Source organism: Lynx rufus, unplaced genomic scaffold (genome assembly GCF_022079265.1).
Source record: "Lynx rufus isolate CCGP_SWC_20201006 ecotype Redwood Valley unplaced genomic scaffold, mLynRuf1.p SCAF_11, whole genome shotgun sequence".
NCBI lineage: Eukaryota > Metazoa > Chordata > Mammalia > Carnivora > Felidae > Lynx > Lynx rufus.
The window spans coordinates 14,200,387-14,220,848 of NW_025814825.1; the positions used below are offsets into that span (position 1 = coordinate 14,200,387).

Here is a 20,462-nt window from a genome sequence, read left to right on the forward strand (position 1 = left end):
TCCATTCCTGGATCACTCTAGACAGTAATTTGTTTTTGTGTTTAAAGATTTTACGTTTAAGTAATCTCTACACCCAACATGGGCTTCAAATTCACAACCCTGAGATCAAGAGTCGCATGCTCCACAGACTGAGCCAGCCAGGTGCCCAGGTGCCCCTAAACAGTAATTTGTAAACTATTTCAGCACTCCAAGAAAAGGTGATTAAATGGTACTCAGCCCAGAGGCCCCTGGGTGGCTCAATCGGTTGGGCAGCAACTCTTGATTTCAGCTCAGGTCATGATCTCAGAGTTCATGGGTTCGAGCCCCTTGTCAGGCTCCACACTATCAGGAGCCTGCTTGGGATTCTCTCTCTCTTTCTCTCTCCCTGTCTCTCTCTGCCCCTCCTCCACACACGTGCAACCAAAAAAAAAATATTCAGCCCTCTATATACAGGTCATCCATGACTTTGTGAGAATAGTATTTATTACTATTATTTATTAGTTCAACCTAAAGAGAGTAAGAAACAATTTTCTGTTTAACCATTTGCTAAGTGTCTCATGATAATTAAGAGGATTAGGAATGTTTAGCACACTTATCTTTCAGGAAGTAAAAATAACCTCTAAGTACTTTCAGAGATGCTAGAAACATACCTCAAAATTAGATCCAGTTGCCCATCAAAACAGTTAAACTATCACTTAACCAAATGGTTCTTCAAACCAACACATTGCTATCCATTTCTACAGGCCACTACCCAAAAACTGTACATCACTCACTGAGAAGCCAAGCTTCTAGTCACCACTTAATGAATCAAGAATTAAAGCAAAGGTTCCTTACGGACTAGCTGTGGTTAAGTTCAACGAATGTTCCTACATGTTACACAGTCTTGAAGCCCAAAATTTGAGAGATCCTCAAAAACCCGACCCGTCCTTACTAAATATACTAAAGCTCAATCCAACCCTCAGCAAGTAAGTCACTTTAATTGGTAATTTGCTTCCGGAATGAAGGAGAGATTTCGCGTTGCAAGAAATAACAACATAGAAGGTAAGCAGACTTGAAGACAGGCATAATTAGCAACAGTTTAAGGACATTACACCGTAGTGCCCTATTCCCCCAGGACCTCACAAAATAAAAAAGGCCCTTCACAAAGGTAGTTTAATGTTTAGGCCGGGCCCTCAGACCATGAGCTCTGGAGTAAGAGCGTAGTGTCTCAAAAGCAGCAAACTTCGTCTGCCTTTCCCATTCAGCACTGGGGTACTGCTCTGAAAGGGGGGGGGGGGGGAAGGACGGGGTAGATAAGCAATTTAATCCTGCCTCGTGGTAGCCTGGAGAGAGGAGAGAAGAAGGCCTGAAATGTCGTGGGGGAAGCTAACGCCCCGCATCATAAAGCGAGCAAAAAAAAAAAGCGAGTACACCAAAACGACTGAAGAGAAAGGAACTCCAGGACTCCAAGGAAAACCACGGTAAGGTTGGGGGGGGCGGGGGGGGGGGTGTGGGACGAAGGACCCGGAAGTTCTCTCCCTGAGCGCGTTCACCACTTCCCTCCGCCCTGGCCACGCCCACCAGCGCGAGCGCGCGCACGCCGGCGCCGGTTCCTTCCGCGCGGGCGCGCGCACGCCGCCGTCCTCGTCGTTGTAAACGCTGCCGCTCCGGCTGGCCCTGGGGGCGGGGCTGTAGGGGAAAGTGCCAAATCCTCTGAGGTAAGTGGCCGAGGGCTCAAGGACCCCGGGAGCTTGGTGGAAGGGAGTTGATCCCTGGGATCCTACCTGCAGGGACTAGTAAAACGGAGAAGATGGGAGGAGAAACTGGAGCCTGCCGCAGAGAGAGTGTAAGGAAATTTCCTCAGGCCGCGCCGCACTGGGTGCGCATGCGGGCCGAGGGGCGGCGCCTGCGCAATGGGGCGGCGCCGGTGGCGTCGCCCCCTTGGGACCGCACGGGGAAGGAGGAGGAAGCGTGCCTGGGAGTTAGTGGGGAAACTGCCAGCGTCCTGACCCCTCCCCTTTCTCTCCACCCGACCTAGTTTTAGCTGCAGCATCCATTTGGGTGGTAGTCCTGCTGTTTTAAGTGGAGCCCGATGGAACGATTTGTTGATGATGGAATTTAGTGATTGCTTGTAATAACTTGCCATTGTACCAGTGTCCTTTCAGCGTCTTTCATAAGGAGACTCCTTCTAAAAGAAGAATTCTTTTAAGAAAACAGACGTAGATCTGATAGAAAGTAAAGTTTATGAATACGAGGTCATCCCTGTCGTAGATAAAGTAAATGTTTGATCATCCTATCACTGGACACAGCCATGCTGTGTCCCCCCGAAATAACATTGCTCTGCTATGGGGATCTCTACTGCCAACAGACTCAGCTTCCCTTATAAGGTTAAGCCCCACATTAGATTACTTATCATGAATATTTACTCATTAAACAGAATTTTAGCGAGTACCTACCTTGGGCCTGGCAGCCTAGTGTGTGCTAGAGTTGTATTAATACTGTAGATCTGCAGAATGAAGAAGAAAAAAAAAACCAGTAATGGACTAACTCTCATGACACCCCACTTGTCTTTCCCATGCATATAATCTTTGCTGAGCCACTAGCCCTGTGTTCTATCATCGTTCGTTATTCATTCGGGAAAGTTGAGATCCGGGTTCTGTTGCTAGGCCTTGCAGGTGGAAAGACAACTCGGTCCCCCTTTCCTAGATCACAGAATTCTTTCTAAACTCATGAACCGTAAAATGAAAGTGTTAAGTGGGTTAATGGAGGGCATTTTCCCTCTTGCTGAGCAGACCCTTTCCCCTCTAGGAGCTTGCTGACTCTGTCAAACGGAGAGAATTAAAATTTTCTCATGAGTAAGTGTGTTGGGACATACTGTGAATGCAAAACTGGGATCTGCGTTAGGGGAAAAAAAGATTCAGGAGTAAATATCCATTACTAATTTTGGATAGCTAGTATTAAGTGTTTACTATACCTGTAACTATTCTAAATGCTTTAGTTATATTAACCTTTGTGACACCTTTCTGAGGAAGGTACTACTATGATTCCGATTTCAGAGATGAGGTAACTGAGGAACAGAGAGGTTAAACGATTTGTCCAGAGTTACAACAGCAAGTTAAATAGCAAAACCAAGACGTGAACCTAGGCCGAGAGGCTTCAGAGTCTGTACTCTTAGTGCTTTCATATGGCACATGATACGTCCACAAAGCCGTTGCTTGAAAAGTGTCACAGCATAGAAGCTAACATTTCTATAGCTTGGTTTTGTTTGGTCATCCATAAAATGAAGGAATTGGATTAGATGACCTTTAAGGAATCTTGTGGTTCCTGTGAAATGTTTAATTCATTTAGCAAACATTTATTTAAATCAACAGCTACTTAATGTAAGCCAAGCATTATGTTTGGTTCTGATGATCAGAATGCGTGCCTTCATAAAGCAGTTACAAAGCAGGGTTTATTGTTAGTTTCATTTAAATTCCTCTCTTACCATCTGCTGATAGCATGCAAAATTCAACCTGTATCTTTAAAGCTAGAAATTACTTAGGTGTATTATTCTAACTCAGCAGAAAACTGCTTACCTGTGTAAAGGTACTTTGTGCTAATTGTGCACTCCAGTTTTCAACCTTAGCTGTTTTGTGTATTGAATGATAGTAGTTCTGAGTTTGAAAGAAAATGGGATGAAAGGGAATTCCTTTGATTATACTCAGTTTAGAAGTCACACTGTGTCTAGCCTTTGAAGCTGTCCTCACTCTGGCAGTCCCTAGGGAGCTCTGCTGAGCCACTGATTTCAAAATATAAAGCATCCCTTGCATTTGCAACTGAATAGAGCATTTATCAAGGTGTAGAAAAAAGATTTGGGGTTTTAAGTCTTAGGTGAGATATATAAACACTTCACAGTAGGTTCTGCTCTGAACTGATGGGAAATAAGACTGAGTACCTCTCAAAAGATGGCTAAATTATCTGTATACTTTATTTGAATTCCAACAAGAATCCACTTAGAAATTTAGACCAGGTCCATTACTGCTTCAGTTCTGTTTAAAAGAGTATTTAAGAACCTGTCAAGCTATATTTTAAGCTAGTGTCACCCAAAGATTGGATATGTATCCAACTTGAAATGTTGTTGGTTTTCTGACTATGATTCGGAAAGTTACAGAGCTCAGAGAAAAAAGAAAAGGTGATCTAATAGCAAAATTGACGATGTCCTTAATCAATTTGTATTTTTAAATAGGCTGACATTCTAATTATAGCAGTTGCCTTACTGTTCCCATGTCTCCCTTCAGTTTTAATCAGTATTACTTATGGACATATAATGAAATAAAAAACTAAACTCTGCTTCCCTGACAGCCTTAAATCATCATCACAAAATTAAGGAAACAGAACAGCCGGCATTTCAAAAATGCACACTATATCATTTTTCTTGCTAGGACACTGGATTATGTATATATATGTGGGATTTATGTCTGCATAGTATTCTCTCATTTTTTCTATTTTTTCAAAAATAAGTTCTGACTTTTGTAACAAATGTTTTTTGCAACTAGCAAAAGAAGAAAATACCAGCTAAAATTCTTGGCCATTAAAGACAGAAATTCATTTTTAAAATCCTTTTAAAGTCATTTTTTCTGTTTTTTTTAAATTGAGCTAAAATTCTCATAACATAACATTAACCATTAGCCATTTTAAAGTATACAATTCAGTGTAAAGTCATTTTTTAGTCTAAAGACTAGAGCTGTATTATCCAATACAGTAATCACTAGCCACATGTGACTATTTAAATTTCAATTAATATTAAATACAATTTTAAAATACAGTTTTTCAGGGGTGCCTGGCTGGTTTGGTTGGTGGAGCATGTGACTCTTGATTGCAGTTGTGAGTTCAAGCCCCACATTTGGTATAGAGATTACCTAAAAAAAAATTTTTTTTTAATTAAAATACAGTTCTTCAGTCACACTAGTTTAATAGCCACAGAAGGTCAATGGCTATCATATTGGACAGCACAGAAATAGAATGTTAGAACATTTCCATCATGGCGGGAAATTCTAGCACAATGCTAGCCATTCTTTTTAGAAAACGTACATTTTTTAGAATCTTAAGTAAATGTGTAATATAAGCTTCGATGGCAAAAGTAGTATTTTGGTTTTGAACTTCTGTAAGGAATCATGTGTTCAGTACAGATTTTCTCATTTACATTTGGGCTTTCTGATTTTTTAATATGACATGGGGTTAAACACAGCTGCTGTATTCGTAATAAACCATGAATTCAACGAGCCATTTCATGAGCTACTTTGTTCTGGTTTGGGGATGCCACCAAGTGACCAATTTGGGTATTACATTTGGATGAAAAAGTTTTTAAAACATTTTTAATGAAAAGACAAATATGTATTTCCTAACCAATTCCCTTTCCTTGAGAACAGAACACAGTGTTATTCTGGAATTTTATTTGGAAAATTTTTTAAGTGAATTTTTTGGTATGGCTTGGTCAGGACGTAGCCAAGACAAATTGTCCTATGAGGCATTTGTTTTATCCTCATATAATTTATTTCCTCAGTCAAATTGCTACCTTGGCCCTGCCATATCACCCTTTCATAACCCATAAATCACCCACAGTCGATCCCAAGTGATATAAACAGTTTGCTAATGGTAGGAAGTAGTGTTTTAAGTAGAAAAGCAGAATAAACATATTTTCACTTAAAATCCTGAGATTTTGGCCTGAGGCATTAGTAAAAGATTGCGGAAGTAGAAAGGATAGAAAAAAAGGAGAGCTTATACTAAACTGTATGCTGGCTTTTATGGCAGCTAGAATGAAACATTGTCAGTCTCACTTCCATAAACTTGCCAATCACTGTTTTTCTTTCTCTGTAGTGAAGTGAGAATTCTGCTAGAGAGGAAATGGCTGCCTCTTCATCATCCTCCTCAGCTGGTGGGGTCAGTGGAAGTTCTGTCACGGGATCTGGTTTCAGTGTCTCAGACCTTGCCCCACCACGGAAAGCCCTTTTCACCTACCCCAAAGGAGCTGGAGAGATGTTAGAAGGTGATCTCATGCTGCTTTTTGCTGAATAATTGGATTCTGACCTGCAATGAATATTAATTGTAAAGAAGCTATTAAGTGGATTAGAGACAAGTGTGCCCTGATTTCAGCTTCACATTTCATCTCTTGTCCCCATTTCAAAATGTTATGTTCAAAACACAAATCTTTCTCCACTGTCAAAATTTTGGAGCTGAAAAAGACTTTGGAAATCAAGGAAGTCATCTAGACTTATTTAGACCCAGAAAAGTTAAAGTGATTTGACCACGTTAAAGACAAAGTCAGCACTAGAACCAGGAATTCTCTTGACCTCCTGCTCCAGTTTGCTTTATCCTGGCACCAGTCTGCCTCCCTATGATGAGTAGGTTTGATGCGTTTTTTTCTAAACTACAGATAGATTAACCTCATCAAATAGGTTCTAAGAGGAAAACTAATATACTACTCTTATATGTGAAGATGACTCTCCTGGCCCATTGCAGGACAGTGCTGTGTGGTTTTACTAGCACTGGAGCTGGATTTGCGTCAAATCATCCACCATCTTACTCAGCACACATTTGCAAACTGGCTGGCCAAGATCAGAGCACAAGCTGTAAGCATGAAACCGCATTGATACCGAAATTCATTGGATACATGTCACTTTAGGAGCTAGACCAATAAATTCTTAATAGGGAGCATAAAAAATCACCTGAAGAGCTTATTTAAAATGCACATTTCTGGCCCACCTTAGAGATTCTGAATTAGTCTAGGGTGCAGCACAGGAGTCTGTCTTGTGACTAACATTCGAGGGATTCTTACAAAAGAATGGTCCGTAACTATAAACTATTCATCATACTTTGAAAAAAGTCAGCAAAGAACCTATTAAGGATTCAAAATCTACTTGTTTGTAGCACTTTTGTGCTTAGTTACATATTGATCTTTTTTGCTTTAAATTGCAAATCTTGGTAAGTATATTTTAAAAATCTGGAGATCTCTGAGAAAGGTACAAACTATAGGCGTCAGCTTTTGGGGGTGAACTTTATTCATTTATGTCGGGTAAAAAGAATTTTGGGTTAAGCCCAAACAGAAGAATCATTTGTGACAAAGAAGCATGGGAAGCCTGGGACCATAAGGCTCTCTAGAAGTGGTTGAAATCACGATTAGTGAAATAGACAATTGGGTAATGTAGTTGGTGATCCATCTGTGATGTACGTACTTCTGTCTTTGCCTTTTCATCTTCAGTTGTGTTAATCGAATATTCGAGTTGGCATCACTGAGTCTGGACATAGTGAACAATTGGGGCCTTGTTTACCATATGTGGCACTAAAAATACATTATGACTTCAACTGTATGCAGCAGACAACTGGTATTAAGGAAGTTGCCCACAAAAATCAAAAATTGGAGGCACTGAAATTGCTTAATGAGTTTTATAGCCGCAGAAGAGGAATCAATGTTTAACAATGGACTCTAAGATTAAAGTCATTTAAATTCTAGCTACAAGAGGAATTTGATACAGGAGGTACCTCCTTAGTCTCAAAGCTATAAGGGTTCTGTGTCAGCGTATACCAGATTACTTGGAAACATTAAAGAAGAAAGGCTACTGAGATTAGTCTGAATGCTGATGTTCTAACAAGTTTTAGTTCTCTACATTTTTATTCCATCCCAGTGTGCTTCATGGAGGAAATGTGTTGGCTTTCTGTTGTAGGATGAATTTATATTAGGTTTAAATTCAAAGTGCACAGTTTTGATTCCCTTTCTTAGGTTTAAAGTTTTAGCTATATTTTAAAGCCACTTACACTTAAGGACAAACTATGAAAACTTCAAGATGGTCATTCCTGAATTATCCTGGTCAAATCAAGAATGTTGAATTGAAAAAGAGTACTCCTAAAAAGAATTTTCTTAAATGAAACCTAATAAGGATGTTGGATTTCGAAGCATCTTCTACTGTGTTTATGGGTGATACTATTATGCAGCTAATCTAACGCACATTAACGGACCAGTTTTCTTACACCAGTTTAATTGAATATGAAAATAGAGTAAGAAAAGTTGCCTTTTCAGAGAAGGAAGACAGGCAATCAGGAGCCAAGATTGGGTACTGTTTATAACAGGTTCGACTTGATTTTGCATCCTCCTCATAAGTCTAAGGATAATAAACCAAAGTAATATACTTAACATTATGAATTAACTTTCTCACGCATCCACTCTGTAACAGACACCTCAAATAATGTATACATGGTCCCCAACTTACTGATATTTTGACTTAGGATTTTGTTACTTTACTATGATGCAAAAGCCATATGCATTTAATAGAAAGCATACTTCGAGTTTTGAATTTTGATCTATTCCTGGGCTAGCGATATTTGGTATAGCACTCTCTCAGGATGCTGGGCAGGAGCCACGGATCTCAGCCACACAATCACCAGGGTAAACAACCGATGATACCATTCTGTACCCAAACAATCATTTCTGGTTTTCACTTTCAGTACAGTGTTCAATAATTTACATGAGATATTCAACACTTTATTATAAAATAGGCTTTGTGTTAGATGATTTTGCCCAACTGTAGGCTAATGCAGGTGTTCCAAGCACTTTTAAGGTAGGCTATGCTAAGTTATGATGTTTGGTAGGTTAGGTGTATTAAATGCATCTTCCAGGGTACCTGGCTGGATCAGTCCATGGAGCATGTGACTTGTGGTCTCAGGGTTGTGAGTCTGAGCCCCACGCTGGGTGTAGAGATCACTTAGAAAAATAAAATCTTGGGGCGCCTGTGTGGCTCAGCCGGTTGAAGTGCCATCTTCGGTTCATGTCATGATCTCAGTTTATGAGTTTGAGCCCCGCTTTGGGCTTGCTGCTGTCAGCACACAGCTGACTTCGGATCCTCTGTCTCCCTCTCTGCCCCTACCCCACTCTTAGCTCTCTCTCTCAAAATAAATAATGAAGTTGAAAATAAAAATCTTTTTAAAAAATGCATTTTCAACTTGATATTCTTAGCTAATGATGGGTTTATCAGGATGTAACCCCATCATAAACTGAAGAAGATCTGTACAGCAGTTTTCAGCATTCTTCCTGCCCTTGGCTAAGATTGTCCTCACCCAGTTTAGTGAGCAAATTAGAGAATGCCTTCCAACCCAGAAGTAGCTGAATTTTAGTGACATTGTAGGCTACTGAAGTATAAATTATCTGGCATAGTCTAATTTCCTGCTGTGAGGTAATATTCTTTTAAATGAATTTGATAGCATTTTATTTATTGGAGTTGGCATGGCATTTATTTATTAGATTTGGCAATTTACTGAACTTTTCACTACTTATAACCTTTGCTTGTCCCTTAAGAGGAAAGCTGATGTATTGCTGTTTGGTGTGTTACAAAGGGTTTGATTACAATTTCTAAATAGAAGATGGATTGCCCCAGGCTGACTCCTCTCTAGAGAAATTCCAGGCTTTCGATTGGTACAGATACCACATCTAATAGGATGTGGCTAAGCAGTGGACTTTGTGGTTAATACAGAGCTGCAAGTCAACAAAAGTGTGTTCCATAGGCATAAAGTGGTAAAGTGATACGCAAGTGCCTTTTTGAAAGATTAGCTTACATCTTTTTGCTTTGAAGTTCATTGCCAAGGGAAATATGCAAATGTTATAACTTAAGCATTTTATCCTAATAGCACCTGTGATTAAATGTAAGTGCGAGGTAGCACTTCCAAGAGCTTCCAAATACATCTTGGCCTGATCCTTATAGCCCATAATCCCCACTGCCTTTCGTGAAGTGAGATCCTAAAGTTTAGGATCAAACTACCTGAGAAGTGGGCTCTAATTCTCTATGCTTTGCTCTTTCTAAAATAAAACTTGAGTTATAATTTGACTCTTTAAGCAAGGGTATGAAGAGGATAATGAACACTGGCATATTTACATAATAAACTGGACAGTATAATATTTAGGTAATTGAAAATAAAAAATTTTTTTGCTCAGTTTAGATTATCAAATGATTTCCATTCAGCCAGAGGAATGGGGTGGGAGGAAGGGATAGGATATTATACACCATATAGTTCAATATGTAGAAAAGAGGTTGAATTTAACAAACGTAGCTTTCTTCCTAAAGTGTAGCACTTTATGAAATAATATTTTGAAATAAAACGTTATGCATATATTAATACATAATCTGAAAATAGTTACATTTTCTTTTTTTTTTTTTTGCATCAATTTTGAATATAATATTGGACAGAAGCCCTCTTGGTTGTACATCCAAGCCATTTGGATACAATATCTATGGTTTTATTGTTCACCATTTTAATCTTTTTTTTTTCTCTTTTTTTAAGTGAGTTCTAGCCCCAACGTGGTGCTTGAACTCAGGACCCCGAGATCACTTGCGCTACTAACAGAGCCAGCCAGGCACCCCTCACCCTGTTAATCTTAAAAATAAAACTGTCACATTATTTTACCAGCAAAAAAATGGGTTTGTTCAGGAATAGCAGGGAATTGTAATTGGGGACAAGCAAGCTATGGCAAAACCATAGGCAAGTCCAGAGAACATAGGAGATGCAAGGGGGGAGCTGGGAGAGACTATTATAAACAAAAAGTCCATTGGCACAAAGTAGGCATTTGGGAAGTGTCGTGGCTTTCCATTGGCTGAGTTATGACAGTTTCTCATTGGCTAGGCTGTTGCCTGGCGAGGAGAAAAACCTTTCTTCATCCTGCTGGGGTGGCAAAATAATAGGCTTCTTTCTTCCTGCTGGGAAAGCAAGATTTGCCTCTACCTGTTGGAGTCTGCAATTGACCCTGAGTGTTAGGGCATGAGAGCTCCCCGTCCTGGCCTTCTGCCTCCATTTGAAATGAGGTTTCCTTTTATTTCTACAATCATGACTTCTGAAATCAGGTCAGCCTTGTGTGAAACTCAGCATGAAGCCAGAATGTGTTAGTCCTATCTCTTTGTCACTTAATAGCTGGGTGACACGCCAGCCCGTGACTGATGGCTGAGTGCTTGACACCTAGTAGTGCTGACGTGAACTACCACCTAAAAAAAGACAGCTGTGTCCTCTCCCTCCGTTTGTTTTAGGATTTTTGCAATACGACACCTTCCCCAAATGGTTTCTGCTACCCTTCTAAAAGTCACATTTTCTTATATGAGTTCCGTGTCTTTGGAGAGTATATTTTGCTGTATCAGCCCTTGCCTGACAAAGAATAACATGAACTAGCTTATGTTTCATAATCATCTTCCAAGTGCTGTTGCGACTGAGTTAGCTACCTTCTTGTTGCCAGTTCTTGGCACCGGTACAATGCTAGGTTCTGAAATTGCACCATACTCTTATCACCATCCAAATTGCAGTGTTTTGGTTCAGTTGGAAAATCAAGGTTACAATTTGCGTTTACAGAATAAAATTTCCCAGCAGTGCTTTGTGATGGTCATAGTGATGTAACTTGATATATTAAAAATCAACAACAGCTATTCTGCCCTCAGTTTTACTTTTCAGAATGAAAATGATCTAGAGTTTTGGTGTACCTTTGTATTTGGATAGCACAGGAGCCATGTGGCCAAATGGGTCAGATGTCAGTGTTTGCCTGACATGCAGAATAAGAGAACATTAAGAAACTCTCAGGTTAGGAGGGGAGAAATGTTGACCAGGACATCACACTGAGGTTTCTTATTTTTGTTTTTCTAAATATTATTTTTAAACTTTGAAACAAGTAGAGGGACTGTTTTAATATTCTAGATATAGAAGAAGTAGCTTTTATAGCTAAGGACTGTTAGTTCTAAATGAAACAGAAGCCCTCTTTGTAAACACTGAAAACTACCCTGAATGTGAAAGCAGGGAAAAGAATGGCCACGCTTGCTTGGTTTATCAGAAGCCATAAAACCCTTAGAGCAGATTAAAACTTTTCCTCTTCTGTTTGTAGATGGCTCTGAGAGATTCCTCTGCGAATCCGTTTTCAGTTATCAAGTGGCATCTACGCTTAAACAGGTGAAACATGGTAAGCACATGAGTGTTGTATACTTAACTATGAGAACAAATTATGGGGCAGCGGGGATGGGAGCGGAGGATCAGAAAGGTCGGTGTGCTTTGTGACAAAAACTCCTGAAACTCTACAAGGCTGTTTAAGCGAACTTTCTAAATGACCTGCAGACAAAAACATTCCGTGATCTCTTAGTATATGTGCTGCCGAAGCGAGGACAACCTTCTGCGGTCTTAAGCCAGATGTCATGTCCACATTGAGGCTCAGAAGCTGAAGTCAGAAGTGTTAGTTTTCTAGAGGAGACTCTGCTTCCTACCATTCGTGTGTTGCTTTTCCTTCTCCTTCCTAAAACCTTTTAATGTTCTCCACTGTTTACCATCATCATCTTCACCTTCAAGTATTTATGTGATACCTTATTGTCTGTCTGGACTCTGAGAAGCCCGGACTCTAAGACCCTGATAGCACCTTTTCTGCGGCCTTCATTTATGCATCAGGGAACTGTGTTCTCCCACCAGATCGTTTCTCTCTATTGAAGGCATGATGTAGGAGGGAAAGCTGCAATTGCCTGGAGCTCAAGGATTTTAGTACCAAATTGCTATGGCATGGAGGGTACATACTCCTTGTTTTTTGTCATTGTTGTTGTAGATTAAGTCTTCTGACCAACAAAGAGTAAGACCTCAATTCTCGACTAGTGAGGAAAAAAATCCTTCTGGAAATTATTTTTAAACCAATCATCATGGTGGGTGGTGACTGTCTCGTGGGAAATACGTTGTATTATATATTGCCTCCTTGACCCTTACAGATCAGCAAGTTGCTCGGATGGAAAAATTAGCTGGTTTGGTAGAAGAGCTGGAGGCAGATGAGTGGCGGTTTAAACCCATCGAGCAGCTGCTGGGGTTCACACCCTCTTCAGGTTGACCTTGCCCGGAAGGCCGCCTCTGGTGCACAGCAAGTGCAGGGCCAGCGAGGGACTTTTCTCGCAGCTTACACAGCCATCCAGAGATTCACAGCTCCATCGCTGAATTGTTAATTCGCATCCATGCTTGGTTTCTCTGTATCTGTCCACAAGCAACAAATACTTAAATGTGTGATCTTGCAGGGAAAATTTTTGTTTATTTGTTTAAAAAAAGTATTGAGAATCAGAATAAGACAATCGGCGTCAGAGAACCTGAAGGTTTGGGTTTAAGAGATATTTATAAAACTTTACAAGCCAGGTAGGACACATGCCGGAATTGGCCAACTGAATGACATCTCTGCTGTCATTCATGCAGTGCCTGGAATCCTCACTGGTCAAATCCAAGATCAGGATCTGGAGTTACACAACACAGCGTTTCTGACCTAAAACAGTTCTTCTTGCAGATGAATGTGATTTCAACTCAGGACCTGTTCAAATGAGGAATTTTAAAATTTCGGGTTTTTTTCTATTTTTAGACATCTAATTCTATAGATTCTAACTTTTTCTAACCTCTTCTAGACATGCCAAATGCTGGCAAAAAGAATTACTTTTTGAATGTTGAAGCACTTGTAAAAATAAATCTGTGAGCAAAATCCTTTTAAACACAGAAATCCTGAGTTCATCTTGTTGGTGGGCTCAAGCAATTCTGTAGCAAATAAATCCTTTGAAAGAGTTCCAAATTGGTTTTCTTTGTCCTTTCAAAGTCTCAGGGATTTGGGATACCAGGAAGAGGTCAAATTACTTTTTAGAAGAAGGGAGTCTAAAAACATTTCTCCTAAGCAAATGATAGATTTCCTTTATCCCAGGGATATTTGTCTTTACAAAACCATATGAACTTAGGTTGGGGTGTTTTTTTTTTGTTGTTGTTGTTGTTGTTGTTGTTGTTTTTTTTTTTTTTAGAGAGCAGAAGTGTGCACACAAGCTGGGGAGAGAAGCAGAGGGAGAGAGAGAGAGAACATCTTCAGCAGACGCCTCCGTCAGCGCAGAGCCCAACTCAGGGCTTAATCCCACGACCCTGGGATCATGACCTGAGTCAAAATCAAGAGTTGGATGCTCAACCAACTGAGCGACCCAGACACCCCGAATTTAGTAGGCTCTTACACCAGGATATGGAAAAGCCTGGAAAGCTAAGAGATGTCCTTTGTTCTCCCTCATGGGACTCCAGGGTCCACACTGTACACTTAGGAAGATCATTTATTTTAGATTGGATGCTAAAAAATTAGCATACATTTGTCTTGATAACATTTGTGTTTCTCCTCCTTAGTAACTTATACCCAACCTGTTTAGAGTTGCTTAATGATGAATAAGTATAATCCCAGTAGCAATTGGCCCTAATCTCAGGAGTTCAAAACGTTTAACACCTACTACCTGACAAGGAGGTGGTGACTTCATTGAGTCAGTAATCTTGACTCCCAGAATCTGAACACGGGGATGTTAAAGACCTGCTCATGGTCACATAGCCCAGGCAGAAGGAGATCTTGGAATTTAGAATAGATTTCAGTTTATTGATAATTCAGCCCACTGCTCTAGTCTCTAAAGCACATCAGAGCACAAAATGACCAGCCTGCAGACTCACCTGTTTCCATATTAATACCTCTCAACCCAAACAAATTCCATATTTGGAAGCCATTGAGTTTCCTAATGTACTTTTTAGCACCAACCATCTCTTTTTTTTTAAGGCTATTTATTTATTTTTAAATGTTTATTTTTGAAAGAGAGAGAACAGGGAGAGGCAGAGAGAGAAAGGGACAGAGGACCCAAAGCAGGCTCTGTGCTGACAGCAGCGAGCCCAATGTGGGGTTTGAACTCCTGATCATGACCTGAGCTAAAGTCGGACGCTCAAACGACTGAGCCAGCGAGGTGCCCCAGCACCAACCATCGTGATGATTGCCAAAGGAAAAATTAAAAATACCTAGACTGCAGTAAACCTTTAGGTCACATTTCCAGTGACAGTTGAGAAGCCATCGCTAACTTTCTCTCATTGTTCTCATTTCATAACTACAACACAGACACTGTATTACCTCATCTTTACCCTTTAGTATTGGGACTTAACAGAATTTTTTTCGGTTGGCCATTTTGTTTTTATGACTTCAGAAACTGAAGAGAACACAGGGTTGCACCTTTCACAGCGATCCTTCGGCTGCTACTTGAGTACTGTCAGAACAAGACCTTCGCTATTTTTTTGAAGATGCCCCTCCCTCTCTGCACCTTTCTGTTGGTTGTCACATCTCATCATCCACAACTCCTGTTACCACGCTTTGAGCTTGAAGATGGTCCTTGCTGCTTATCTGTCCTCTCTGCACTCACTATGTCCCAGTCACTCACAGGCATTAATTATAATCTTCTCAATATCGCTGCAAGAGATGTAATATCCCCAGTACAGAAGACGAACTTAAAGCTCAGAGCGAGCATTACCCGCCAAGTCTGCAGAGCTAAGCAAATAGCCACGCCTGGGTTTGAATTCAAAGTCTCTCAGATTCCAAAGCTGAGATTATTTTAGGTGCACCATGCTGCACCCCACTGAGCCCGACCCAGTGCCTTGAACAAAGAAAAACCCTAACACCTTTTTTTAAATGATAAAGTGAATTAACTACCAGGAGGAAATAAGCTTTGTCACTACTCTCCCTTCTTCCTCCCAGTGATTGGTGATAAGGGGTCTCAAGCAAAATGAAGAGACAGGCAGTTCCTTGAGGAGCTGATAGAATTAGCTATTTGTCAGTGTCTACATAACTCTTTAAGGTTCAGTATGGTGAAAAAATAGATGCTTGAGGGACACTTCCGTGAACAAGGAGGAAGGCAAAGGGTGGATGACAGCTAATGACCAGGACGGCACAGCCAGCCATCCTAAGCAAGCTGATGGCAAGGGTGCCTCTGCAATAAAATGCTCTGCTGCTCCCAAAGCATTGTCACATACGCTGTGTCTTGATTGTCACGTCAGCCCTGCAAGATAAATGAGGCAAGTACTGTGTTACGGTTGAAACGGCACCAAGAGGGTGAGGTTCCAAGATTATTAACTAAGATTGTAGTTCGTAAGGGAGCTAACCCTTCAAATCTTTGTCTCTGTGGCTTCTAATTCATCAGAAACTAGCAAATCTCAAGACAGAATTTGCCATTAATAAAGAATGATTCGTGGGGTGCCTGGGTGGCTCAGTCAGGTAAGCATCCGGTTCTTGATTTCGGTTCAGGACACAATCTCGGGGCTCCTAGGATCAAGCCCCACATGGAGCCACGCATCAGGCTCAGCACTGACAGCACAGAGCCTGCTTGGGATTCTCTCTCCCTCTCTCTGTCTCTCTGCCCCTCCCCTGCTTGTTCTCCCTCTCTCTCAAAAATAATAAACAGGGGCGCCTGGGTGGCGCAGTCGGTTAAGTGTCCGACTTCAACCAGGTCACGATCTCGCGGTCCATGAGTTCGAGCCCCGCGTCAGGCTCTGGGCTGATGGCTCGGAGCCTGGAGCCTGTTTCCGATTCTGTGTCTCCCTCTCTCTCTCTGCCCCTCCCCTGTTCATGCTCTGTCTCTCTCTGTCCCAAAAATAAATAAACGTTGAAAAAAAATAATAATAATAATAAACATTTTTTAAAAATAAATAAAAAGGGGTGCCTAGGTGCCTAGGTCAGCGAGTGAAGCATCCAACTCTTGATTTCGGCTCAGGTCATGATCTCACAGTTCATGGGATCGAGCCCCATATCGGGCTCTGAGCTGACAGTGTGGAGCCTGCTTGGGATTCTCTCTCTCCTGTCTCTCTGCCCCTCCCCAACTCATGCTCTCTCTCTCTCTCTCAAAATAAATAAACATTTAAAAATAAATGAATAAATAATGATTCATGTCAGTTTGATACATAACTCCATATAAGTGTCTTGTTTCATAGTAATGAGATATAAATAGTATATAAGCAGTAAACTTAAACCCACTTTTACATCATTGAACAAAAATTTTACTTTAAAAAATTTGTTTTTAACGTTTATTCATTTTTGACAGAACAGAGCTTAAGCGGGGGAGGAGCAGAGAGAGAGGGAGACAGAATCCAAAGCAGGCCGCTGGCTCTGAGCTGTTAGCACAGAGCCCAACGCGGGGCTCGAACTCACTGACGGTGAGATCATGATCTGAGCCAAAGTCGGATACTCAACCGACTGAGCCACCCCAGCACCCCCCAAAATTTTACTTTTTAACTTCACATTTAATGATCCCGGATCAGCATTAAAGTCCTGACTTTTCACTGATACACTTACATGTGTTATTTATTAGTGCCATCCCATACCTGATACGAACAACAATGGTCTGGAACTCTAAATTGAGTCCCTCACCCAAGGACTTCTGTCCATTTATTTGCAACCTATGGCTTCCCTTCCCCCACATGGTTGGAAATCCTTCGATCCCTTGTTCCCAGTCACAATGCCAGATACTAAGGTGGTAGAAACTTTGGGCCTTAAGGCCCAGTCAGAAGTAGAAGAAAGAAGATATGACCAGCAGATGTCTCTCATCCAGAAGGAAGAGGAGCAACCTGCCCAGGACATGGTGCCCTTTCAGGCAAACCTAAGAGATACTACACTTGAAGGAGGAGCCCGTTCTGCCTCTCCCTGTGCTTTTGCCAAAGCACCTAACTCTGCCTAAAATATCTTGCCAGGTCTCCTTGTAATTGCCTGAAATTCTAACCACGACAATCTTTTCCACAAAAGAGAAAAAAAGAGCTTAAATAACATACTTGGGAAAGTCAAATCTTGGGTTGCAGGCAGAGTACAAATGACACCAGATCTTTTCCTGTTTTCCAGAGCTGACTTTGGGATGGAGATGGCCCCATGGGTGAAGAATGGGGGAAGGAGGCTGAAGCGTGATACTTTGCCACTAGCCTGCCTTGTGTGTTTGCATCTGGTCGGAGAGGGAATCTCACAATTTTAGAGCCGGAAGAGACCGGAGCGCATCTAGTTCAGCTCCCTGGTTTACAGATAAGATGTTGAGATCTTGCCTGGCCCATTCACTGCCATATACTCAGTAACTAGAATCCTACCTGGCACGGAGTAGGTGTGTTATAGGTATCGAATGAATGAATGTATGCATTTGTTGTCTGTCCACTCTGATTTAGAAGCCATGGTAGCTATTTACAGTGCAACATCCATTGTGGAGTAATGTCTAAGGTTATTGAGACGAGGTAGTGGGCAGAGCCGAGACTAACCCAGATCTCAGCCCACAGCTCTCTATAATACTACACTGACAGTTGGAAGCTGTGGAAAAATGGAAACGGTATGCCAAAGCAGCCATGGCTCACATGATCCCATGCACGTGAGGGGCCAAGGTAAAGGAGGCTTGTGCGTCCCTGCCCTCCTCATGGGCTCCTGCACACAGGCCCGGTGGTAAATGCCACCACGAGCCAGTCTCCGCCTCTCCAGAGACTTTGATTTCTCCAGCCTGTCAAGTTTCCATGGAGAACTTATTTTCCAGAATCAGCTTATTTCATTTTTATAATACAGGCTCTTTAAGACAAGTGATAAAAACAACATACAATTTATTACTAGCAGTAGCAGAGGGGGATGTTCCTTTCCAAATGTTTTTTGTCATCCAACACACATTTATTGAGCACTTACTATGTATGTAGCATTTGCTATACGCTGAGGATATACTGTCAAACGAGACACAGTTACCAACCTTGAGGTTATAAATATATTAAGAGACAAAAGGGTAATTTTAAGTGTAAAACTTGTCCGATAAGAGGAAGCATGAGATGTTGTAAAATCAGAGACAGCTAATCCAGCCGAGCAAGGGGTCAGAAGATTTCCTAGGATGATGTTTTTAAGCAGAGACCTGAAGAACAAGTCAGTGGGGTGGGAAGGAAGGATTTTGTAGGTAGACGGAATAAACTATGCAGAGGCCCAAGGGTCAGAAAAGGCATCATGCTTTGGTGGGGCTGTAGGTGTTTGTCATGGCTGGTTCAGAGCGTTTTAGACCAGGTGGGTTTTGCTAAGGAATTTGAACTTCAATCTGAGGACACTGGGGAATTCTTAAAAGGTTTGCATGACAAGATCTGGTTTCACTTCAGAAGTTTTAGTGGGAGGGAATGGTGGCGAGTCATTGGCAGTACGATCTAGGTCTTCTAGAAAGCTGTAGTGGAGATCCAGATGAGAAATGCCTGCAACCTGTTTAAGATGTGGAGACAGAAGAATGGATCTGGTTCGAGAGTTACTCAAGAAGCATCCTATACAGGACTTGGTGCCTGGTCAAACTTGGAGGAGAACTCAGGGAGGACACGTGAGTTTCTTGTGTCAGTGACTGAGGGACTAGGGGTACTATTCACTAAGATAGGGGTATGGAAAGAGCAGATTCAAGATGTCCCATAGGCAGGTGACCCTATGGGTTGACAGCGCGGGAGAGTGAGACAGGCTGGAGTTAGATTTGAAACTCATCAACCTAAAGATATTTATGAAACCAGAAGGCGGGGTGGATGGGATTGCCCAGGGAGAGAGCCCATGGAGTGAGAAGAGAACTGGACCAAGGAGAGATCCCCGAGGAACTCTTACACATAAGGGACAGGCAGAGGAAGAAACGCCCTGGCGGAAGTTGCCAGAGAGAGAACCAGAAAGCCCGGAATGTGGCGTCGTGGAAACCAAGGGGAGAGGACATTTGGAAAAGGAGGCTGCAAACAGCAATATCTGGTGTATATTTTAGTGAGATACGGGATGGATTTTACCAAGGAGATCATTGGTGACTTTGTCTCAAGACCACCGGTACAGTGGAGGCAGAGCCAGACTGCTGTGGGTGGGAGACTGAGGGAAGGTGAGAACATGGTGCCAAATCAAGGCAACCCTTTTAAGAAGTTCGACGGGAAGGGGAGGCACAACTGAAGAACTAGGGAGGGTGACAGTTAAAAAGGAGTACATACAGTCAAGACATTGGTTTTCTTCTTTTACAGTGGGAGGGGTCAAAGAGAAAGAGGGGATAATTGAGGGTGTAAGGTCCCTGAAGACATGGGAGGGGATGGGATCCAGAGCCCCGTTGGAGGGATTACTCTTGGAGGGAGGGCAGGCGAAAAGGATCGTGCTGATGTGGGTAAGTGTGTAGGTGAGGTGGCAGGAAGCTGAGGGAGTTCCCATCAGATGGCTTCTATTTTCTCCGTGAAGGAGGAGGCAAGTTGGTCTACTGCCTGTGGTAAGGGGCAGGAAGAAGTGGGAACAGGGGGGTTGGGAACAGCAGTCTCTGTAAAGAACGCGAGAGAGCTGACCACGATCAGACGATTGCCAAGAGCGTTCAGGGGCCAGTTGCAGTTAGAGTCCCTGAACTTGCAATGGCACCAATCTTTGGCGAGTGTACTGGCAGCCCCCAGCAGCCCGGGAGTAGGAATGGAAAAAAATCAAGAGTTGGTCGTTACAGTTTTACATGGTAAGAGCAAGAGGGTAAGCACATTGTTGGTCTAGGGCTAGCAAGGAAAGGAAGTGAAAACAAAAAGAGATTACCAAAGAGAAAATAGAAGGGTCAAACACTTACTGAGGGCCTTCGATAGCTTTGGTAATATATGCAGGAAAAAAGAAATACAAAGATAGGGCAAACTTGGTTCCCAAATTGGGTTCTGGGGCCTCAGAATCGAGTGTAACAGACATACGGTCTCCCTGCCTCGTGCCTGCA

General features: G+C 41.8%; 2 protein-coding genes across 7 annotated transcripts in view; one reads left to right on the top strand and one right to left on the bottom strand.

Moving 5' to 3' along the window:
• The window catches only part of ASCC1 (activating signal cointegrator 1 complex subunit 1), a 114,339-nt gene extending 112,491 nt beyond the window's left edge, over window positions 1–1,848 (bottom strand). For all 5 annotated transcript variants that reach the window (XM_047072915.1, XM_047072913.1, XM_047072917.1 and 2 more), the window contains exon 1: window positions 1,743–1,848. The gene's annotated coding sequence lies outside the window, so the exon portion shown is untranslated. The remainder of the gene's footprint in view (window positions 1–1,742) is intronic.
• On the top strand, window positions 1,586–13,531 carry ANAPC16 (anaphase promoting complex subunit 16). Of its 2 annotated transcripts, XM_047072918.1 has the most exons (4): window positions 1,586–1,676; window positions 5,815–5,983; window positions 11,840–11,914; window positions 12,699–13,531. In XM_047072918.1, exons 2-4 carry the CDS (start codon window positions 5,842–5,844, stop codon window positions 12,812–12,814), a joined length of 333 nt encoding a protein of 110 aa, XP_046928874.1. In that variant the 5' UTR covers window positions 1,586–1,676; window positions 5,815–5,841; the 3' UTR covers window positions 12,815–13,531. The 2 variants fall into 2 exon arrangements, with proteins under 2 accessions (XP_046928874.1, XP_046928875.1); XM_047072919.1 differs by lacking the exons at window positions 1,586–1,676; window positions 5,815–5,983 and adding an exon at window positions 6,345–6,566.
• The last annotated feature ends 6,931 nt before the right edge of the window (window positions 13,532–20,462 follow it).

Coding starts and splice junctions, on each gene's coding strand:
- ANAPC16 (XM_047072918.1), top strand. CDS start 5,842: ATGGCTGCCTCTTCATCATCCTCCTCAGCTGGTGGGGTCAGTGGAAGT. Junction 5,984..11,839: donor AGCTGGAGAGATGTTAGAAG/GTGATCTCATGC, acceptor TTCTGTTTGTAG/ATGGCTCTGAGAGATTCCTC. Junction 11,915..12,698: donor GCTTAAACAGGTGAAACATG/GTAAGCACATGA, acceptor TGACCCTTACAG/ATCAGCAAGTTGCTCGGATG.